Here is a 25,283-nt window from a genome sequence, read left to right as displayed (position 1 = left end):
AACTTTTCACTTTCACAACAACTTCAAAAGGATCACTCCAAATAGTATCTTCATATTCCTTTAAATCCCTTACAGGTAAAGGTTCCCAGATGTTGAAAGAAAGTCTTTCACCAATCGTACATGCTCTTTTGTAAGAAGTATTATTCCCTATGCATGAAGGCCAGAAAAAACTACTAGTGAACAAATGAAGACTGATGGATAATACTTGGTTCATAGCACACTAGAGAGAAACACCACCAACATTCAAGTACTGTGTCTTTTTAAATTCATAAAAAGTGATTGTCAAGACTCTGTGAACATTATTTAAGTGGGTACTAAATCATTATAGGTCAAACCTGGACACAGCATTCCAGACTTTTTACTGAAAAAAGTCTTTGGGAAAAGAGGCATTAATGAGTGCATATGTTCTACATGTGAAGACCATAATATCCATATTGCACTGGTACTGATGTCTGTTGGAAAAGCTAAGAACCTGGTTATGACAGAACCTGAGGAACATTCACAGATTACTGCTGAAAAACTTCAAGAGATGACAGTTATACTGTATAAATGGAAAATATATATATAATTCTTTTTATTTAATATGATCCTATTAATCACCTTCACATAAATTGAATGTTTTCATGAAAATGTCATCAGACAAATTCACCCTGAAACCATTGTTAAACCAATTACACAATTGGTAATAATCATCTTGAGAATTTGCGCCTCCAGCACACTCAAAAATGGAAAAGTCTATTCAAAAGGATGGCAAATTACTGTCCAGACTATTATACATATACTGTATGATTTCAGTACATAGTAGGAGAACAACTTGTTTTAAGGACTGAGAAAATAACGAAGAGGTAATATTCCAAAGTGAGTTTGTTAAGAATAAGTATCATCAAATCGTAATAATGTCATTCTATAAAGCAGTAGATCTTGTGGATTAAAGAGAATTGAGTGTCATACCTGGACTTAAGCAAGGCTTTCTATATAGCTTCTCATATCAATTACACTAACAAACTGAAGAAGTATGGTCTAGGCAAAAATACTGAAAGATTGTAGTATATTCTATTGGAAAAATGTATTCAAAGAGTATCAATCGTTCTTGGTGAAAACGAATGAGCAGAGTATTGGTAAACAAATGCAGCTTTCCAGAGCACAGTCTTAAGAATAGCAGTATTAAAATATTTGTCAATAATGACTTCTCATGTAATAGAATTAGAGAGTACTTGCATTAATCTAATAATTATTATCTAATGATGATACCAAACTTTTGGTGTTGAGTGTCTGAGAGAGGCATGCAACAGTATTTAAAAACAGAATCAAATCTTCAGGACAGAGTCCCACCACTTTCTACTCAGCTTCAAATGCCGTATAAAAAAAAACAGCTTTGTCTGTTCCACCTTAGAATTGCTGTATTCAGAAGCATCTTTGTGTAAAAAGTTAAAACTTGTAGAAGCAAGAATGAATGCTTATTTTGGCCCTGTCAGAAAACACCTTTAAATAAATTTCTTCCACCTTTCTTTCAAAGGAGAGAGGGAGAGGTGATTTTTTTTTAACAAATACCTTTGTGAGCACTGAGGTATGCAACAGAGATTTGAAAACATTCTTTTTTCTCCTTGCAACCCACTATACATAGAGACCAAGTATAGAGGAATCTCTCTGGAGAAGTCTTATAAATCCCTAAGAATATAAAACTAGTATTTCCAAATTATTCAGAAAATAATAAAGCACTAATTGGGAAAATATCTGCCTCTAAATACAATTTGGATATGGCTGTAATTTTCAGTGTCTTATAAAGTGTTGGAAGGGTAATGTTGAAATATTTCCTGTAAGAAAAAAGTTTAACAATTTCTGGAGGGAATACAAATCATTTCCGGGAAGAAAAAAAAAGTTGCAAAATAGCATAGTTTAATAAGGATTGTTGCTATTCCTTAGAGATGTTTCCCCAGAAGTTAAGGAAACTGTATGGAAACAGGACTGTAAATATATGAGCATATATATGCAAATATATGCTTTCTCTCCAGAAAGCAGTGGACTAAGAACTTAGTGGAAGATTTTCCTTTATACACACCTTTAGAAGTTGTCTTAAATAACTAAATATTTTTTCCCGAAGTTCCCAAAGACTGGTAGGAAAGTAGAATAAACAGATAAAGGATTTTGATGAGTAATCCATCTCGGGTAATGGATGCCACAAAAAAATTTATGAGACTAGAAGAAGGAAATTGCTCCTTGTTAATTCTTCGTAGGAAAATTCATTCCTATGAATTCATCATAAAAGCAGATGTGGTAATAGATGATACCATGAAAGCAGAGCCACTATTCTATTTACATAGCTAAAAATCTAAAATTTACATTAAAAAGAAAGGATAAAGTCCAGCCTAAAATCTTCTGCATAAAACTTCAGCTGCTCTGGTACCTTTACTGAAGCAAAAGAGGTGAAGCAATAATTTCTGTAACAAAGAAACTTTGTTTAATTCAATAAGTGAATAACCAAACAAAAAAGCAAATATAACTTCTGTCACCTCAAATATTTTTCCTGAGTTACAAACAAAACTTCTTCCTCATTCAAATTCCATCAATCAGTCAGCTATCGTTCAGTTTTAAATGATTCAAGACTGTGCAACCACATACTCCAAATCTCCAGAAGTCCTTGCTATTTCCATGTCAAAAGTACAGAAATGCAGTCTGTACCTGTACCTTCGGTAATTGCCTCACATTTCTGTACTATATAAGAAAGCTTAGATATTGTAATATCCTTCCCTGAGATATTTCTATTGACTGACGATATCTAGTACCATTCTTTTTGTCCTCCCAAACAAAAAATTAAATATTTTGCTAATGTTCTTTATCAAAGTTTGCAACTTGTCAACCAAACTTTCAAGGGCTAATGACAGCAGCCAGAAAAATCTCAGCATAGATATTGTTGTTTGCTCATCACTGCAAAATTTATCAGCACAACCAACCACTTTCACTTCAAATCATAGGCCAAAAGCTCACTATCAGGGATCACATATTCTAAGCGATATTGTAATTATCTACACCTCTTCAATACACTTATAAAATGCTTGATTAAAGGAATAAAATGTCTGGCAAGATTCTTGCAGCATCAAGAAATGGTTCTCTCAGCCATTAATCTCAAAGAAGGCAAAATGGTAGCACCATTACTAATAGTATTTCAGTTGTGTGCTTTATCAATGAGAAAAGTAAATCTAACATACAGATAAATAAATCATAAAGCTCCTCTTGCACTTTTTCAGCCCCTCTAATGCTGAAACATTACAATCTGAAATGTACAATCAGATTGTTTTCAGAGGTAATCTATAATGATATCCTTTCAAAATGGGTTCTGAGACAATCAATTGAAACAGCTGCAATTTAACCAAAAAATAATTCAAATATTCTTCTGGCTGAGTAGTAATCATATATCTGAGTAGAAGTAGCTTAGATTCACAATGTTGTGAATGCTCTACAAACATGGATTTTGTGTAATGAGTTAAAGAAAAACACTGAGTAAAAGAAAACAACCACATTTAGTCTTTGCCATTTACACAAGTCTTGCAACAAGTCCTTTAGCACAAGACCTCCTAAAAAACGTTGCTGATGGAATGCTATACAAGTATTTCTCACTTGCATTTGAACCATGTTTTTTCCATCACTAACACAGTATATGTCTATAGAAGATGAACCACAGAGATCATTTTAGCAGTTACAGGATCATTGAATAATTCAGTTAAGAAGGGACCTCAGGAGGTCTTTAGTCCAGCCTCTTGCTCAAAGCAGGGTAAGCAAGGTCAGACCATCACGCAGAACTTTATCCAGCCTGGTCTTGAAAACCTCCAGGAATGGAAAATGCACATATTCTCTGGGCAACCTTTTTCAATGGTTTACTATCCTGATAGTGAAAAAGGTTTTCCTTATATCCAGTCAGAACCTCCCATTTCAATTGTCCATTGTATCTCATCCTTTCTACACACCACTGTGAAAAGTCTGACTCAGTATTTCTGATAATCTCCACATAGGTATGGGAAGGCTATTCTAAACTCCCCCCACTCCTAAGACCTGATGTGTCCAGGCTGAACAAGCCTAATACCCTCACCTTCTCTGTAATCTCCCCCATCTCCTGTTCTCCCTCTCAACACAAGCTGACCATCCAGAAAGACTCAATTTTGTTCCAGGGCTAAAAGAGAGGAAAGCACTGTTGCATCTTTTTACTATTAGCATGTAAATACATAAGCACTGAAAACCTGTATTAGTAAAAATATGCCCAACCCCCACCTTGCTAAGTCTCATGCAGCTCAGTCATTGCTTCTTAAGGATAATATTATAAACAGTAGTATACTTTCTATATTTTAGCATAAAGAATTATTTTGAGCAGATTCAACTGACGTTGCCCTATTCTTTCTCCACAGCTAAGGTTTTCAGGCTTCGTTTATGCTACATGTATTGTATTCACTGAACTACTGTTAATTTCATGTTCTTCAAAACTGATGATTGCAATCAAGACAAGCATTGCATGTTAAAACACTTAGAGCTGGTTAAGAGTTCAACACTCGTAATGCTGCCATGAAATCATTTATTATGCAGAGCAACCAAAAACATTCTTATAAACAATTTAATCCTCATATTGGAAAGGATTTTAAATCCTTCTGTCCTCCATTAATTTGAGCTATGTTTTGAAGTACCATTAATCAATTTTTGGACCTTCAGAAATTTCTTCTGGATCAGGGCTCAAAATGATTTTGTTACTGTAATCTAAAGACATACTTTCTAGTACTATTTGAAAAAAGATGTCAGAAGGACTAACTAAATACCTCTTTAAAGTCTGTTCCTTTAAATTGGGAAAAATACATTGATATATATGACTGCTAGACTACCTTTAGGGGCTCCATCACTTCCAGCTGGAGAGCAGACTGACTGTGGTGACCTCAAGGAAAAAGATGCAGCATTCCTTATTGAAGGATCGCCATCCTAAAGTGACAATGATAAAAAAATAACATCGTGAACATGAACATTTTATAAAATAAAGACTGAAATTAATACATACACTGATAAAATGGATTGGATGAAAAATCATACAACAACTATTAGAAAAACATTTATTTATATCAAAATCTTTATAAATTAGACTGCTATATAGGCAATATTCCAGAGCACAACAGCCCTAAGAAAAATTTATCACCAGAACATGCACACAAAAATAAATTTATGTACATATCTTCTGTTTGAAGTAATCACTTTCGGTTGACATTAAGATTACATTTAGGAAATTTTTGTTACAAGAACTCATAGTAAATTGTTGCTAAGTATGAACACTATATAAACAACTGAAACCAAGCATAAAAAGTAGATTTTTAAAACAAATTCAAAATTTTTTCCACTTAACCTGCCCTTAAAGCTTCTCTATAATACTATCTCACTTTTACATTTAAGCAAACCAATGTTTTATATTTATACCCTCCAGCATACACACATCAGGACTGAACAAAATCTGTAGCACCCCCATTGCAGCAGCTGAGATAGTTTTGTGTATATCATAACTTGACTGATTTTAGCTTATTTGCCTGTCTTAACAGTTAGATAGGAAACAACGTGATGGCAATTCAGAGAAATTCCCCAACACAGCAAAAACATTTTACCATCTTTTCAGTTTTGCACAGAACAACTTATTTTAATTCCTAATTTCTAAAAATTCCTAATTTCTAAAAAACGTAATAATATAATACCAATTACAGTGTAAGGATGTTCATGCTTTATCATCAAGAATGTAAATGTGATTCCCCCCCCCCCATCACTATCTTAAAATTAAATATGAAAGCCACTATTCAGACACACACACACCTTTTTTTTGCTTTTTTAACCGTTGTCATGGAGGCCTCTGCTGGTGACAAGTATGCTTATTCAGTCAAGAACCTTACTAAATTTAAATTTTTATAAAACAGTATTTCTCATTGCTAGCAATATCTATGGGAATGTTTTGGGAAAGAAAAAATTAACAACCCTTATATCTATGAAGAGACAATTTACATAAATTATAAAAAAAATGCAAAAAGTCTATTCTTTTAAAGAATAAAGTCATACAAGTGAAGCCTCAAATGATTTTAAGATTAATCATTTTCCTAATAAAATTGTGATTCTTGGTTATTTCATTAGCTAATATTCTAATGTGGCTCATATTGTGCTATCTGTACATACATAGTTATTTTATATAACTCCTTTTTATTCTCCTCCCCCCCCTTTTATTTTACCCTGAATTGTCTGTTTGTCCCTAAATACTTTTATCCTTATGAGTAGTTTCAACTTAATATGATAAGGCTCAACTGTAAGTTTCTACATGTTTCTATGAAAAAAAAAATCAGCAGCAGGCAGTAAAGTCAGAAAGCTAAATTGGTATTTGAAGAAGACAGAGATGGGGCAACTACACAGTCCCTTTGGCAATGACCAAACAGACATTTTTCACATGCCTAGTAGCAGACTAGCCACCATATATGTTACGTCTTACAAAGACATAGTTCATTCACACTGCTTAGAGCAAATGAAAGAGTTTGAAATGTATGGACTGAAGGTGCTTACAAGGCAAAGAATATGAATCCATAAGAAACCAGGTTTCACCATCCATGGGCAACTTAGAACACTTCCATTAGATTTTTTTGCTCCCACAGCAAAGTGAATCTAAAACTCATGCTGTGCTATTACACTTATTTTTGCAACAGTACTTGCAAAAAGAGCTGTTTCCTCGTGTGAAGAAAGCCTCATGTGCAGAAAGCCTCATGCGCAAAGAAATCTAATATTCAGATTCAATGCAATAAAAAGAACTACACCTTAAACTTACATGTGTGTCACTGCAAGCCAAAATGAATTAATTTCCTGCTGTATGAATTACTAGTTTACTTATGACTTAGCAACTTTTCTAGCATCTATGTTTCATTAAGACAGGAGAGGTCCCCTACACATAATTGCCAAGGACATAGGCAAAGATGTCTTTCATTAGATTAACAAAACAGACTAACTAGGTAGATAAACTTCCATGTACACATGCCATTCTTATTGTAGCTGATAACTTGTCAGAAGTGCTCATTTACTTTTTCCTAGTTCAGACCTTCATCAAGTGGTGAAACATAAGCACAAACTTATATTTGAAGAAAGCTCTGAATTTTCCCAATGAATGGTCCTTAAACTGAGTGTATGTGCAGTAAGCTTCAAAGGTATATTTACTGATTTTGTATATATCACATATGGCAAATACCCAATATCCTGTAACTACTCACAATTTTTATGCGATAAATTCCTAGTACTAAGACTAAAGAATAATTAAAGCTTTTAAGTTTTAGGATTTAATAATCCGCATTCATAGCTGTATCTGCACAAAAGGTCATTCTGCTTCTGAAAAGGAGGAAACATCATGATTAAACTTATTATCTATACATAAATTTTCATTCATCTGAATACTTCAAACTGTTTTCTGCATGATAGCAACTAAAATCAGCTTTACAAAGTATAATTACAAATAAAATATATGTAACATTCTTCAGAAAGGAAACGCACTAAAGTGCAAGTTTATATCATTTACTAGAGTCACAGAATATGCTGAGTTGGAAGGGATCACAGAATCACAGAATGGGCGGGGTTAGAAGGAACCTCTGAAGATTATCTACTCTGACCCCCCTGCTGAGCAGAATCACCTAGAGCACATTGCACAGGATGGCATCCAGGTGGGTTTTGAATATCACCAGAGAAGGAGACTCCACAACCTCTTTGGGTAACTTGTTCCAGTGCTCTGTCACCCTCACAGTAAAGAAGTGCCCCCTCATATTCAATTGTGCTTCAGTTTGTGCCCGTTCCCTGTCGCTGGGCACAACTGAAAAGAGACCGGCTCCATCCTCTCAACACCCTCCCCTCTGATATTTATATACATTAATGAGATCTCCCCTCAGTCTTCTCTTTTCCAGGCTAAACAGACACAGTTTTGTCTTGTACAAAAGGTGCTCCAGTTCTCTAATCATCTCCGTATACCCTCCTCTGAACTCACTCCAGTAGTTCCATGTCCCTCTTGTACTGGGGACCCCAGAACTGGACACAATACTCCAGGTGTGGCTTCACCAGGGCTGAGTAGACGGGGAAGATCAACACCCTTGGCCTGCTGGCAACACTCTTCCAAAAGCACCCCAGGATACCACTGGTCTTCTTGTCCACTAGGGCACACTGCTGACTCGTGGTCAGCCTGCTGTCCACCAGGACTCTCAGGTCTCTCTCTGTAGAGCTGCTCTCCAGCAGGTCACCCCCCAGCCTGTACTGGTGCTTGGAGTTATTCCTCCCTAGGTGCAGGACCCTGCACTTGTCCAACTCCTGATTCCACACAAGGCAACCTAAGAGTTAAACCATATATCTAAAAGCATTGTCCAAATGCTTCTTGAACACCAAAATGTTTGGAGCTGTGACCCTGGGGAACCTGTTCCAGTGCCTGATCACCCTCTCAGTAAAGAGCTTTTTCTTAATATCCAGTCTGAACTTCCCCTAGCTTTATTAAGCCATCCTCTTGCATCCTATCACCAGTCAGCGGAGAGATCAGCACCTCCCTCTCTGCTCCCCCTCTTGAGGAAGTGATCACCCTTCAATCTCTCTCTAAGCTGAACAAACCAAGTATCCTCAGCCACTCCTCATATGTCACACTCTCTAGTCCTTTCATCATCTTTGTTGCCCTCCTTTGGAGGCATTCTAATAGTTTTATATCATCATTATATTGTGGAGCCCAAAACTGCACACAGTACTTGAGGTCAGGCCACGCCAATGCTGAGCATAGTGGGACAATCACTTCTTTTGACTGGTTAGTTATACTGTGTTTAATGCACCCCAGGGAAATGGTTGGCCCTTTTGACAATCAGGGCACATTGTTGACTCCTATTGAGCTTACCATCAACCAAAACCACCAGATCCCTTTTTGCAGGGCTGCACTCCAGCCACTAGTCCCCCAGTACATACGTATGTACATCCAGAATTACATTGTCCCAAGTGCAGAATCCAGCATTTGCTCTTGTTAAATTTCATATGGTTGGCAATTGCCCAGTGCTCTAATCTATCAAGATCTCTCTGCAAGGCCTCTCTATGCTCAAGGGAATGGATGACTCCTCCCAATGGATGACTCCTCCCAATCATCCACAAACTTACTTAGTGTGCACTCAACTCCTGTGTCCAGGTTATTGATAAAAACATTGAATAGAACTGGCCCCAAAATTGAGCCCTGGGGAACACCACTTACTGACTGGCCACCAGCCTGATGTTATCCCATTTACTACAACTCTCAGAGTCCAACCCTTCTGCCAATTGTTCACTCATTGTACTGTATATAATGTCTAGTTGTATGCTAGATGCTTTATCCAGAAGGATATTATGAGAAACAGTATTGAAAGCTTTGCTAAAATAAATTTAAAAAAAAACACCCCACATCCACTGCTTTCCCTTTGTCCACTAGGTGGGTAACCTTGTCATCAGGTCTTGTCCCAGGACCCGTCATTGATGCTAAAGACAGAAGCAAAGAATATATGAAATGTCCCTGCTTTATCTTCAGCCCTATTTGTGAGGTGACCAACCAATGGACCAATGTTATCTCTGGTCTTCCTTTTGCTGTTAGCATACTTTAAAAAGCCTTTTTGTTTTGTTAACTACCACAGTACTGGCCAGCTTCAGCTCCAATTGAGCTTTGGCTGTACACGTTTTCTCCCTACAATGGTGAACAGCATCTCTATATTCCTCCTGTGTAGCTTGACCTTGCTTCCAAAATCCATACACTTTTCACCTAAGTTCCTGAAGGAGATATCTGTTTAGCCAAGTTGGCCTTCTGCCCCATTTGCTTGACTTCCAACACATTGGAATTGACTGCTCCTGCACTCTTAAGAAATGGCTTGTAAAAAGTGACCAGCATTGATGAACCACAATGCTTTCAAAAGCAGATTTCCAGAGGACCTTACTAACCAGTTTCTTGAACGGTCTGAAGTCTGCTTTCCCAAAATCAAGGGTAGTAGCTTTGCTGACAGTTTTTCTCATATCACCAAAGATTTTAAACTCAACTATTTCATGATTGCTGTGGCCATGATAGCCACCAATCACCACTTCATCCACAAGACTGCCTCTGTTTACAAACCACATATCTAGGAGGGCACCTTTCCTAGTTGACTCCCTTAGTACCTGTATCAAAACAATATCTTCGGTGTGCTTCAGGAATGTTTGTGTCTGCTGTACGACAGTCCCAGTTAACATCTAGGAAGTTGAAGTCACCCATAAGGACAAGGGCAACTGATCTAGAGATTTCCCTTAATTCCTTATAGAATACTATGTTCAGTATCATCATCCTGGCTGGGTGATCTATAGCAGACACACATCATCATCTGCTTTATTAGCTTTTCTCCTAAATGTTTACCCAGAGGCTCTCAAACACATCATCCCCAACTGCAAGCACTGTACAGTCCAACCTCTCCTTTACATACAGCACTACCCTTCTGCCTCACCTGCCCTGTCCACCTCTCCTGAAGAGCCATCTTCATGGAGATGAATATCATGAATAACCATCATCACAATGTCATGAATAACCATCATCACTTATCGTGAATAACCATTCATCACAGCACTCCAGTCATAGGACTCTTCCAACCAAGTCTCACTTATGCTAATGATGTCTTAGCTCTGGGACTAAGACAGCACATTGTCCCACAAACACTGTCATGCCATCCCATAGCTTATTGCTAGTAAGCTTGATTTTACCTCTTTTCACCCTTTAAACCTAGTTTAAAGCTCTTTCAAATCAGCCCCACTAACTTGTGAGCAAAAATACTTCTCCCCCTTTGAGAAAGTGAATCCTGTCAGGCTCCAGCAAGCCTGGTATTGCATAGGCCATTCAAAACCCAAAATTCTGCTGGTGACGTCAGCCTTGGAGCCAGGTATCAATAAGCTGGGTCCACCTGTTTCTTTCAATATCATTCCTTACAACTGGAAGGATAGATGAGAATACTACCTACGCTCCTGATTCCTTCACCAATCTTCCACGGCCCTGAAGTCTCTTTTGATTGCCCTTGAGTTCTCATTGTGACTTTGTCGCTACCCAGATGGAAAAGCAAGAGTAGATAATAATCTGATGGCCATACCAGGCTAGGAAGTTTCCTGGTAACATCCTTAATGTGAGCCCAAGGGAGTCAGCAAACTTCCCTAAAAGGTGGGTCTGGTTGGCAGATCGGGTCCTCTGGTCCCCTCAGAAGGTAGTCACCTACAGCAATAACCCACCATATTTTCTTTACGGAGGTGGTCATGATGCAGGGGATAAGATGACCTGACCTCAGTGACTTTTCTTGCATAGATGCATCATCATCCACATCATCATGTCCCCTTCCTTCCAATTCCAGAACCTCATAATTTGTTGTGTTAAGGGCAAGGAAAGGGAAGGCAAAGTAGACAAGTAGGAGCTTCTCCCACTGCCCTGAGCAGAGACTTGTTTCCATTCACCTCTATCCCTCAAGTCAATGCCTCCTGCCTGGTGGAGAGAAAGTACAGGATCCCCCTTGTCATCTGTTATGCCTAATTGACATTTCTGTTCCACTGAGGGCAGAGTATGAATCTACCAGTCAATCTCCTGGAGCCCAGCCACCAAGCTCAGCAGTTCTGCCTGGGCACACCTCTCACAGGTGTTCTTGCTACTGCCTCAGACACCAGTAGAAACCTTGGGCACATCCTGCAGCTGGAGACTTGGATGGCTGCATGCTCCCTTGGGAATTCTGTCTGGGTAACTGCATTGGCCCCTGTGGGTGTAAATACCACAGAGGACATAGCTTTCTGTTGAGTGGTTGCCACTGTTTGAGCTCCCCAGGGAGGGATTATGACCAGTGGACCAGTGAAGAAACCTCCTCAGATACCTACCAGGTACCTTGCAAGCCTTGCACTGCTCTCAGCACATGGCAACTGCTGGTATGTGCTTCATGTGGTTTGAACTGGCACAGCAGGTGCAACTGGCACTGCCCAACTCTCACCTGCCCCTCCTGTGAGATCTGCTGCTTGCCAGTCAGTCCCTCTCCACACACAGCCTGCGGGTGTCAAGGCCCAAAACCCCCCTTCAGGAACCACCACCCTGAATACATCACAAACCTTGTGTACTTCTCAGCAGGTGGCAGCTGCTGAGAGGCTTACTGCTTTTTAAATTGAGTGCTTCTCCAATTAAACTGAACAATGAATGCATGTTTCACATTTTCATAGACTGTCAGTTCTGAATGAGTTTCATTTCTAGGTTCTCAAGAACTAGGACGCGGCTGCACTGCTTGAATAACAAAATTAGTGTTGAACATTTTTTAATATCGTGAAATGTAAACACTGAAATAAATAATCCTAATATTAAACTTTTCCAAAAACCTTGGCTTAACAAAACCAAGATTCTCTTGATAGTGTACCTTTACTATAGCTGGGGTATATATATATATATATATTTAATGTCAAGAACAGCTTTCTGTTTTCAAGAATTTGCATTGCTGAAACAAAAACTGAGAAAAAACATCTGATAATTATGTATTATGATAGATTTCTTCATTACAAAACTTTTGTTTAAGATACTACTTCATAGCTAATAATTTTAATCATCATAATTCTATAATTTAAAATAAAATAAAACAAAAAAACAAAATTAATGACACTCTTGGAGTTCTACAGTATTAATGCTGGTAAGAGATTTTGATGAGGTTTTGTAACTACTGTTATGCCTACTGTTGTAGGCATCATCATGACCAGACTGTTCAAAAAGCTAGTCAAAAAAAAACAACTTAAATTTAAGTGCTCTCCCCTTAAGAGTTGTTAAGAGATTGCGTCAAGCTTGTAAAGAATAACTACCATAAAGCTTCATACATAGGATGGGATTCTCATTAAGATGAAAATATAGCCACACAGCCTAAGCCCCAGAAGGAAAAGGCAGGGCCTGGGAGAATGATAAGCTGCCCGCTGTAGGAGAAGATTGTGTTTGAGACCGTCTAAGGAACCTGAAGGTGCACAAGTCCATGGGACCTAATGAGGTGCATCTGCAGGTCTTCAGGGAACTGGTGGATGAAGTTGCAAAGCCACTATCCATCATATTTGAGAAGTCGTGGCAGTCTGGCAAAGTTCCCACTAACTGGAAGAGAAGAAACATAACCCCCATTTTTAAAAAGGGAAAAAAAGGAAGACCCCGGGAACTACAGGCCAGTCCGTCTCACCTCTGTGCCTGGCAAGATCATGGAGCAGATCCTCCTGGAAACTATGCTAAGGCAGATGGAAAATAAGGAGGTGATTGGTGACAGCCAATATGGCTTCACTAAGGGCAGATTGTGCCTGACAAATCTGGTGGCCTTCTACGATGGGGTTACAGCATTGGTGGATAGGGGAAGAGCAACTGACATCATCTACCTGGATTTGTGCAAAGCATTTGACCCTGTTCCCAATGATATCCTTGTCTCTGAATTGGAGAGACATGGATTTGACGTATGGACCGCTTGGTGGGTAAGGAATTGGCTGGATGGTTGCATTCAAAGAGTTGGGATCCATGGCTCAATGTCCACAGGTGGAGACCAGTGACAAGTGGTGTTCCTCAGGGATCAGTACTGGGACCGTCGCTGATTAACATCTTTTTTAATGACACGGCCAGTGAGATTGAGTGCACCCTCAGGAAGTTTGCAGATGACACCAAGCTCTGTGGTGCGGTTGACACACTGGTGGGAAGGGATGCCATCCAGAGGGACCTGGACAGGCTTGAGAGGTGGGCCTGTGTGAACCTCATGAAGTTCAGCAAGGCCAAGTGCAATGCCCTGCACCTGGGCCAGGGCAATCCCAAGCACAAATACAGGCTGGGTGGAGAATGCATTGAGAGCAGCCCTGAGGAGAAGGACCTGGGAATGTTGGTTGATGAGAAGCTCGACATGAGACTGCAATGTGCACTTGCAGCCCAGAAAGCCAACTGTATCCCAGGCTGCATCAAAAGAAGCATGGTCAGCAGGTCAAGGGAAGTGACTGTCCCCCTCTATTCTGCTCTTGTGAGACCCCACCTGGAGTGCTGCATTCAGCTCTGGGGCCCCCAGCACAAAAAGGATGTGGGCATATTAGAATGAGTCCAGAGGAGGGCCACGAAGATGATCAGAGGGCCGGAGCACCTCTCCTATTAAGAAAGGCTGAGGGAGCTGGGGTTGTTCAGTCTGGAGAAGAGAAGGCTCCAGGGAGACCTCATTGTGGCCTTTTAAAAGGGGGCCTACAGGAAAGCTGGGGAAGGAATCTTTGTCAGGGAATATAGTGATGGGACACGGAGGAATGGCTTTAAACTAGAAAAGGGTTGATTTAGATTAGACATTAGGAAGACATTCTTTACTGTGAGGGTGGTGAGGCATTGGAACAGGTTGCCCAGAGAAGTTGTGGATGCTCCATCCCTGGAGGTGTTTACAGCCAGGTTGGATGGGGCTTTGAGCAACCAGGTCTAGTGGGAGGTGTCCCTGCCCATGGCAGGGTGGTTGGAAAAAAAACAAAAACAAACAGAAAAACAAAAACAAACAAACAAAAACAAACAAAAGCTTCGAAAGAAGCATTTCTGCCACTAAGGGAAAATTTCTTTAAAAAAAATAAAATAAAAAAAACAGCCCATAAAGCACATACAAATCAGAAAGAAAAAATGTCTATATGGAAAAAATGTCTATATGAACATCATAATACTACCCAATACGTTATTCAAATATGTCAGGTCTAATCAAGAATTGCAGGGATCTGCAACTAGACAAACTAACTATACACCTATTTAGAATCCAGTATTGTCTGCATCAATATATTGAGGAAATAAGTATAGCGACACTATCATTTCTTTAAAATAAAGTTATGAGTAAGATTTTTTACTTTTCATAATTTCAACACAATGTTATAAACTGTTCCAAAGGAGAGAGATCTTCTAGAAAAAATAAAACCTCACATGTTCAAGTTGCACAGTACATCTGAAACTTAATTATATTTTCAGTGGTTTTATATATCAACAACATAGTAAAGTATCTGACTTTTAAGGCAGCTAAACACAAATTTGACTTATAATAAATTGATATAGGTTACGTACATCACTACTTAGTCTGTGCACCATCTGTAGGTAGTCTTCATTTGAGCTATGTCTAGAATTATCAGCATGATGATTAGCTGAATTTCCAGACAACTGACTTGAAATTTTATTTTCATGGAGATTCCTCATCCCAGCTGTGACAATGGGACTGGACACTGAAGCTGAAATACAAAAAATAATTATACTGATATATACAGACACTCGTTAACTCTGTTAAGGTTCCACAGAAAGCATCATAATAATAGATAATAGTGAGTTAGATACAAAAGGTCTGGAATCTGAACAAAAATCCTTTTTTCTTGATTGAATCCTTCTGCTACAAATACTTTGAATAAAATCAGGTATCTAAGATATAATTTTCAAGAGGATTCAAAAATCCAAATTCCACATACAAGCTAGCCAAGCTATCTCCGCATCTATCCTAATTACTGTTAGTATCATTTTCTTACAGATTATAGAAAACAATTTTCTTTTACATAATTTTTATTCACTCCCTTCAGTATATGAAGCTTTCAAGGCATTCATGAGACATGCAACATTGCATACAGAACAGCTATATACATATTCAAGCACACTGCTAAACTTTAAAACAGATTATTTAGAAGAATCCAATGAGAACTCTACTTACCAACAAAAAATGCCTAGATACTTTAACAGTGTTCACATTGTTTAAGATTGTATTTAGAAAAGGGAAAAAGAAAGAAATCCATTCATTCTGAAGGTCATCTTTGCTAGTTACTGCATAACTTGAGTCTAATTGTAGCCAACTTAGCATTAGTCTAGTCTACACTACAAAGGTTTGGTAAGGCTAAATAAGATGGCAGCAAAACTTAGTTACATTGGCAAAAATAATGTTTTTGCCAATAGAGATAAATGATGGCCGTAGCTATCAAATAAAAGTGTTTCGGTTTGTTTTGATATTTCTGTTGTCATATATACATTATAATTATGTAAAATAGGTGTACATAGGGGAGCAATGTCAAATGAAGATGTTTTACTTTTGTTTATTTGTTTGTTTAATATATTATTACTCTGTACAGTTAGGTAAACAAAGCTTACCAAAAAAAAAAAAAGCATGTGACTCCTTCGAAGAAATCAAGAGCCATGAAACATGCACATGAAGGCAAAGCTGACATGAGATAAGAGAACATAACAAATATCACAGACTTACCTTGCTGCAACTGAGGATGTGGTGTGTAACTCGGAGGATGTGAATATGGCATGTACCCTGCAGGGCTTTGAGGTGCATATGGACTAGGCACTGGACTGTTCTGTTGTGCCAAAAATCTGTTACTGGAACTTGTCTGTGGTGGCACAAACCGGCTAAAAATAAAATTTTAAAAGTTTTCAGAAGTTGTAAAAGCAAATTTAGACAATTTTATTATTCCTTTTGAAATACTGTACCTCTAGAACATTATAACTTCTGGGAAAGACATGAAATTCCAAAGCAATCAAGAAACCCCTTCAAAAGCAGTATTTAAAGCTAACAATGTCTTCCCAACTTTAATTACTACTTAAAAGCCACAGCTTAGGAACTGTATTAGTAAAACTAAAGAAGAGAATAGAAAGTGTTCATAAAGTAACTGGGTTGAAACTGCATGCAGATATCTTTCCTCTAATCCAGAGTACTTTATTATATCAATAAAGACCTAGATTATAGGTACACCCTATTTGCTAACATTCAAAGCTTGAAAAAGAACTAGAAAGTTGAAGAGTAAGCTGCTGGCCAAACTACTAGGCCTATCCTCCTATAGATGGCCTTTTGTCTACTGTTAAAACAGTACTCCATGCTTTAACAAGCCTTTCTCATCCTCCTGTCACGCTGGCACTGCTATACATGCCAGAACACCTCTTCTCTCCTATCCTCCTGCCACCACTGTCAGCCTCTGCAACAGAGAGAGAACAACTGGAGGGGTGGGAGGAGGCAGGGAGATTCTTTACGCAGGAAAGAAAATCTGCCAAAATCATGGAAGGGAGAGAGAGTCGGGAATCATGACTAGTCCTTATAGTACAAAGACTAATTCACTGGCAAAAAATGAATAAGCACTATATTTGTGTTTTGTTTTGTTTTTTTTTCCAGCTGCAGAAACTCACCCTGCTGTCAGACAAATGCAAGATTTATCTTAACACTGATCTTACTTCCACTCACATACTTGCAGCAAGAATTGACTGTCACTGTAGGAAGCATGTAAAGTTCACTGCCCACTCTCTACCCCCATTTAAAACATAGCATTACCTGGAAGGGCTATGTGAGATAGTGGTTTGTTGATAATTGGAAGATGCAGGACTACCACGCATGGAATTCTGAGAAATATTAAACTGCGATGACATCATCATCCCTATTAAAAAGAAGACAGCAACATTAGCTTACACACATTTCCTTTTTAATCAAAAAAGTCTCTCATTTCAGGAATGATTACATACAAAGAGATTAGCAACTTTGTGGGTAGATGATGTTAATGTCTATAACTATTTAAGATGTTAATGTCTGTAACATTTAAAAGATTGATTCTATGTAAGATGTCTGTTTTACACTATGATATGGAAAAGCACTCCCTGAAGTTTTGAAATTTCAAGAGGACTTCCTTCCTCTTAACTTCTTTAAACTTCCCAAGTCAAAACCTGTTAGTAAATAGAAACATCTTATAGCAGGACATATACTCACACCCCAGACTAGTGCGTACAGTACTGATTGTGCCAATGATTAAAAGATTCGGGAACTTTACAACAAAACAGAAGCACACAGAAAACTTATCTCCCGTTTTTTGAGCAAGTATAGCTAACAATCATCTCATGCAGAGTGGTGCAAGATACTCTTGCACAGAGGTATGTGACAAGGGAACTACTGTACACAGGTACAAATCACAGACACGCATTTGCAAGTCGTCCCCTGGACATTTCCTGTACAGAGGTTTTCTGCTAGAAGTTTCCTGAGTGCTCACTGCACGCTGGTTCATGTGTTGCAGACACTCTAACCAGAGCATAGGATACTAGTTACAAAATTTTTGTCAAACAGCTAACTCCTAACATACAGAAACATACAGAAAGCTGACAGAACATGCCCATATTAAAACTACACAAATGCCATGTAATTTTATATAAAATATATAGATGAGGTTTCATTTTATGCTTAAGCAGAGATCATACTTTTAAAATACTTTTAAAACATATTTGTTTTCTTCTCCCTAAATTTAAAACACGTTTTGAACCACAGACGTGGTAGGTTTTGGTTTAAAAGTGTTTTTTAATTGTTATTGATTTTTTAAATAAGCAATTTAAATGAAAAAAAAAATCTACAGTTTATTCTGTGGCAGACAACTGTCACTCCTCTATCTCTATTGGGGGCTGAGGCAGAGAAAGAAGAGGGAGGTGGCATGGGAGGGGGGGGGCAAAAAAGAGATAACAGCAACAAAAACAAAAACAAAAAAAAGCATCTCCAAAGTTTCAAGACAAATAATGAAGTAATGAAGCAATGAGGAAAATGAGGAAGGCATATAAATAAGGCACAAAAAATTAGTCTAAAAAGGAGCTGAAATTAGACTGTGGCCATTAACACTAAAATATCTTGTATGTTTTTTACACTGTTGTCCTATCACTAAGCAACAGATTTACGATTCTACTTGTGTATTTCCATATATTAATATTTAAGAATTTCTTTTAACTGCAACTTTAATTTTGAATGCTTAGTTCTGAGAAAACATCATCCAAGTAATAAATATTCCTATAATAAGTTACCTTAGCATATATATATATATATTTTTTTTTTATTATTTTTTTTTGCTTGGAGAAAAGCAATACACATAAGTCCATCTTAGCATTCCTACTAAACGCCAAAGATTGTACTACATAAACATGCATCTCAAGATCACAGAAAGGGTCTGTGATCTATGACTAAACAGTATTATAGCATCATGCATGTTTAAACTAGGACTGCTGACCTACTGGTGATTTTTCAGTTATACAGACACTCTTATTGGAAGTGTACATCTGCAATGTTTATCCCTTTAACAGGAACAGGTACACTTGCATTCTTGTATTCTTTTCTTGAAAAAATATCTAAGTAATTGACACCTTTGGAAAGATGCATACAATTCTAATAAATAAAAAAAAGCACAAGTGTGAGTTGTGGTAAATAGCTTTAAGTGAATTTTAAGTCCTTCCTGAAATGTAAGCTATGCTATGAACAATAAGTCTTGGCAAAACATTGTTTTAGCTTACCTTCCAACACATATATCCTGAAAGACAGCACTGAAGTGTTGAGAAGGAAAAAGGGGAAAGGAAACCAAAGCAAACAAACACATGTCCACATACTACGTCATTCTTGTATTATACACATAATCACAGAATGGTTACTGCTAGAAGGGACCCTCTGGACGTTATCTGGTTCATCCTCCTGCACAAGCAGGGACACCCAGAGGTGGTTACCCAGGACCACATCCAGGCAGCTTTTGAACATCTCTAAGAAGGGAGACTCCACAACCTCTCTAGGCAACCTATTCCAGTGCTCTATCACCTGCAAAGTAAAGAAGCACTTCCTGAAGTTCAGACAGAACCTCTTGTGTTCCAGTTTGTGTCCACTGCCTCTTCTCCTGTCATCAGGCACCAATGAAAAGAACCTGGCTCTGTCCTCTTTGCATCCTCACTTCAGGTATTTATAAACATTGATGAGATTTCCCCCCTGAGCCTCCTTTTCTCCAGGCTGAACAGTCCCAACTCTCTCATCCTCTCCTCATAAGAGAGGTGCTCCAGTACCTTCATAATCTTGGTGGCCCTACATTGGGCTCTTTCCAGTATGTCAATGTCTCTCTTGTACTGGTGGACCCAGAACTGGACACAGTACTCCAAGTGCAGCCTCACCAACGCTGAGTAGAGGGGAAGGATTACCTATCTTGACCTACAGGTGATACAGGTGTCAGAAGGACATATGGTTCTCTCCCTGACAGAATAATAGAACCAAATCTGAGATGTTTTATGAACAGATAGGCCAAACCTTTACTATGTTTAGTTAGATAGAAGGAAGTTTAGAAACTTTGTATCTGTGGTGCTACTTTACTCACCAATTAGTCAGCATTATCTGTAAGACCATACAGAACTGTATCTCGGGAAGGGGGAGGAGGCAAGATGAACCAGGCCTGGAGGATGTGTCTAAAAAGATTAGGTGAGGAAATTGTGGTATGCATATGTCCTTGGATGTGTAAATGACTTAGCTTAGTATGACTATCAATGATCACCAGAAGACCCCAAAAGACTACCAGTAGAAACAAATGTGCATGCATCAGGGATGTTTACATATTTTAATGAGCTACAGGAAATAGTGTGAATATGTTATAATTATTCCTTGGAAAACCCAATGAATATGTATGTGTTGACTGTATATAACCCCAGTAGCTTGAACAATTTGGCACGCACACTAGGTAGAGCGATCCCCTGTGCGTCCAGCGCCCCAATTAAAGAATGCCTGATTTCTAAAACTCCAAATTGAGTCTTAGAGAGTTTCTTTGAATGACTTTTAACACTGGCAATCAATACTTTGCCTAATTAAGCCAAAAATACCATTAGCCTTCTTAGTGGCAAGGGCACATTGCTGACTCATGGTCAGCCTGCTGTCCACCAGGACTCCTAGGTCCTTCTCCACAGAGCTGCTTTCCAGCTGGGTGGCCCCCAGCATGTACTGGTGCCTGGGGTTATTCCTCCCCAGTTGCAGGACTCTGCACTTCTCCTAGTTCAACTTCATGAGATTCTTGTCAGCCTACCTTTCCAGCCCATCAAGGTCTCACTGGATGGCTGTGCAGCCTTCTGGTATGTCAGCCATTCCCCCCAGTTTTGTGTCTTCCACAAATTTACTGAGGGTGCACTCTACGCCATTGTCCAGATTCTTAGTGAAAATGTTACAAAAGGACTGGACCCAATATTGATCACTGTGGTAAGGTAGTCCATGTGTTACTGACCTCCAACTAGACTTTGCACTGTAGGCTTAAGCTAAAGAAAACAAGGAAACCTTGAAGAAAACAGGGAGACTGGTAGCCTTGAGCTAGCAGAAAGAAAGGGAGATAAGGGATGAAAACAAGGAGAAAAACATCTGCAGGAAGATTCCAGACTGACCTATGGTAACCTCTTTCTCATTAAGGGTCATTAACATTACAAATCACACCCATCAAAATGTTAATATATGGAAATGTATGATTTGGTGTTATGTCCATGCCCCCGCCCTTGTCTGTAATACCTATGCTCAATAGAGATAAGTTAGGCAAGCTAAGACAGCCAATCAAAAGATCAAAAGTAGCCAGAGAGATAGTTTCCCAAGTTTGCTGTGTATAAATAATGGTGATTCAAGCCAGAGGTGTGCTTGCTTTGCAAAAGCTCAATGAGCACCTGAGAGTTATATAATTAATTAAAAGACCTTCATGTGGATTCCAACTCTGTATGCTTATTGGCAGGTCACGAACCTATGGATAACAGTTTTGGTGACCCATTTGGGACCCTAAATTAGCCTTGTCTGCTCCAACTTGTTGGCATCAGTGTCAGAGGGGAGAATGCCAGAGACCAAGCGCGTACTCGTGATTTTATCAGGGTCCGGCATCAACCCTCCAAAAATCTGGGGCCAGTGAGTGGCACAATGGCGCAACACTCTGAGGAATCCACCAAACGTCTGGTGATAAAGGGGAAGTCACTGGACTGCTGAGTACAATTTATATGTTCATATGGGTATTCAGAGAGCAGAGTGTCAGCCTCACACAGAGATGCTGTGTTTTAGCGAGAAGGAAAGATGGTCCCGTGAGCTACCTGACCCAATTGAAGGGTTAAAGTTAAAGCCGAGAGTGATCAGCTGTCAAATGGAAAATAGGAAGCAGTCAGTCCAGAATCCCCCCTTCCTCCCCCCTTGGATGCATCCTCAAAAAATGGTCTAAATTTGGTGGTGAATATAGGACAAAGGGTAAAATGAGGCAATACTGTAATCAGGAGCGGACTCAGTATGAGCTGGAGAACAATGACCAGAAATTGGATCCTTTAATTATGATACCATATATTGCAATTGATGTTATTTTGCCATGGGGAAGGAAAATGAGACACTGTGATGCATGTTAGTGCTTTCATGTCATTGTATCGGGACCTGACAACTCAGACAGAGTATGGATTACGGGAAGACTGTATTATGCTATGTGCTGAAAAGAAAGGGAAGGAAAAGAATGATAAACCCTCTAAAATTTATCTGAGTCTAGAACAAGAAGAGGTTCAGTTACTGGCACCCTCAACAACACTGCTGTATAATTGAGGTTTCCCCTATTTCTGAGGCTTCTGTGGGGACACCAGAGGCTTCTCCCGGGGGTTGGATTTATGAGGTTTCTGCTGGAACATCAGAGATCTCTCCTGAAGCTCAGGCTGCAGAGGTTTCTGCAGGGACGTCTCAGACCTCTCCTGAGACCAGGATGATTCTAATTTTAGCCCAATAGCACTTTGCACCTAACAGAAGATGGGGCCAGTTATTCAGGCTCCACTAAGGCAGGCAGTGGGACCAGAGGAAGAAACCTTTTTTGTTCATGTTCCATTTACAACATCAGATTTGTTAAACTGGAGACACCCTGTTGGACCTTATAGGGATAACTCAGCAGCAATGCATCAGTTGTTAGAAACTATTATGATTTCCCATAACCCTAACTGAGGGGATATGCAAGCCCTATTGAACGCCTTTTTGACTGCAGAGGAAAGGAGAATGGTTTTAGAAAAAGCTCAGGCAGAAACAAAGAAGAGGTACCCAAGAGAGGAGGTAGAGGAATTAGTACTAATTAAGAAAGATCCTAAGTAGAACCCAAATACTAGCAGGGGTCAGCAATTAATAAAAAAAAATATTGGCAATTAATCCTTTATGGGATTTAAAACGGGGTACCAAAACCAAAAAAAAATCTCTAAATTATATGAGGTCTGCCAGGGCCCAGATGAGAGCCTGTCTGTTTGTGGTGGTTTTACTCAGGTGGGCAGCTAAGCTCCACCACAACTGCTCTCTCACTCCCCCTCTCCTCAAAGAGGAAGGGGGAGAAAATACAACACAGAGAACTTGAGGTTTGAGATGAGAAAGGTTTAATTAAAGGGAAAGGGAATGGGGAGAAAAAGAAACCACAGAAACAGTAAGTCTGCACGGAAGCACAGAGAGAAGGGAAAAAATTATTCTCTACTTCCCATCAACGAGCGATGTTCGGCCATGTCCTGGGAAGCAGGGCCTTAAAATGTGTAGTGGTTGTTCAGGAGGAACAGCCCCCTCCCCCACGAGAGCCCCCTTTTATTACTGAGTCTGACATCAGGTGTTATGGGATATCCCTTTGGTTGGTTTAGGTCAGCTGCCCTGGAGATGTCCCCTCCCCATCACTTGCCCACCCCCAGCCTGCTGGCTCTTGGGGGCTTGGAAGGAGTCCTGATGCTGTGCCAGCACTACACAGCAATAGACACAACACTGGAGTGATATCAGTGCTGTTCCAGCTACGAGTGCAAAGCACAGCACTGTGTGGGCTACTGAAGGGAAAAGGTGACTCCAGCTCAGACAGACCCAACACACTGGTTTTTTTTTGAACACCTTCATCAAATGGCCAGAAAGTGGATGGATTTAGACCGCGATGAGGAGGTGAAGAGTAGACTGTTTGCCATGTCGTTTATGGGGCAGTCTGCCCTAGACATTAGAAAAAAAATGCAAAAGATAGATGGGGACAGGGGATTGTCAATCTCACAGCTGTTTAGAAGTAACAGATTGCAAAGGATCCTTAAGTAAAAGCACAAGTCTCAATTGTTAGAGCAACTGGCAAATGGACTTTAATATCCTTTTTGCAACCTACAGATTGGGAGATTGGAGGGGAGGTTTCGACACACTGATTTTTATATATGCCTGAATGCCCTCTCTCTTTGTTGGGAAGAGATTTGCTGGGCAAACTACATGCACAGGTAACCTTCTCTACAAACGAGATAACAGTTAAAATTCTATCTGAAAATGCATTAAAGGCCCAAATTTGTTTATTGACAGAACCAAAGGCAGAGGAAAGGCAACAGAAACCTGAAGAGGTGTTGAATGCAGTGACTCCTTTTGCATGAGCAGGAAAACAGCCTGGGAGAACAAAAAAATGCACTTCCAGTTTGGACTGAGCTAAAACCAGGAGCTATACCTATACAAGTGCCACAATATCCAATTAGCCTTACAGCAAGGAGGGGGGTGGAGCCTCTGATAGACAATTTCCTGTCTTATGGACTAATCCATGAATGCCAATCTAGTTTCAACACCCCAATACTGACAGTAAAAAAAAAAAAAAAAAAAAGCAGTTAATGTAAGTTTGTGCAATATTTCACAGAATCACAGTGTCACAGAGTTATAGGGGTTGGAAGGGACCTCAAGAGATCATCAGGTCCAACCCCCCTGCCAAAGCAGGTTCCCTAGAGCAGGTTGTCCAGGTAGGTGTCCAGACGGGCCTTGAATATCTCCAGAGAAGGAGTCTCCACAACCTCCCTGGGCAGCCTGTTCCAGTGCTCCGTCACCCTCACCGTGAAGAAGTTCTTTTGCATGTTGGTGCGGAACTTCCTGTGATCCATTTTTTGGCCACTGCCCCTTGTCCTGTCCCCACAAACCACTGAAAAGAGGTTGGCCAAATCCCTCTGTCTCCCACACCTCAGGTATTTATACACATTGTTGAGATCCCCTCTCAGTCTTCTCCAGGCTAAACAGACCCAGGTCTCTCAGCCTTTCCTCATAGGGAAGATGCTCCAGGCCCCGTATTATCATTGTGGCCCTCCGCTGGACACTTTCCAGGAGATGCCTGTCTTTTTTGTAGCTGGGATCCAGAACTGGACACAGAACTCCAGGATTTGTGTGAGTTGATCCCCACTCAGACACTCCCGAACCACCCCCTCGTCAACCAGGGGGGAGGTCTCCATTTCCCAGACTCTTTCTCCTCCCTCCAGGAGTCCCAAAGGGGGAGTCCCTTAAGCAAAGACCGAAGCAAAGAAGGCATTCGGTATCTCCGCCTTCTCAGCGTCCCCCGTTACCAGGACACCCCCCTCATTCATCAGGGGACCCACATTATCTCTAGTCTTCCTTTTACTGTTTACATACTTTAAACAAACAAACAAACAAACAAACAAAAACACTTCTTATCATCCTTTATTTCCTTTTCCAGCTTCATCTCCAGGTGGGCTTTAGCCTTCCTTGTCGCATCCCTGCAGGCCCTGACAACACTCC

The 25,283-nt window shown here is 39.7% G+C and overlaps 1 protein-coding gene across 4 annotated transcripts in view; it reads right to left on the bottom strand.

Annotated features, from left to right (window-relative positions):
• LOC311220786 (nipped-B-like protein) overlaps positions 1 to 25,283 on the bottom strand; it is a 194,445-nt gene that overhangs the window by 85,862 nt on the left and 83,300 nt on the right. For all 4 annotated transcript variants that reach the window (XM_084304368.1, XM_084304367.1, XM_084304369.1 and 1 more), the window contains 4 exons: positions 17,307 to 17,409; positions 16,242 to 16,393; positions 15,071 to 15,231; positions 4,863 to 4,956 (listed from right to left, as the gene is read on the bottom strand). In XM_084304368.1, the coding sequence (XP_084160494.1) occupies positions 4,863 to 4,956; positions 15,071 to 15,231; positions 16,242 to 16,393; positions 17,307 to 17,409 (510 nt within the window). The remainder of the gene's footprint in view (positions 1 to 4,862; positions 4,957 to 15,070; positions 15,232 to 16,241; positions 16,394 to 17,306; positions 17,410 to 25,283) is intronic.

The sequence above is a fragment of the Netta rufina genome, assembly GCF_964035555.1.
Source record: "Netta rufina genome assembly, chromosome: W".
Taxonomy (NCBI): Eukaryota; Metazoa; Chordata; class Aves; order Anseriformes; family Anatidae; genus Netta; species Netta rufina.
This window is presented reverse-complemented; position numbering and strand designations above follow the sequence as displayed.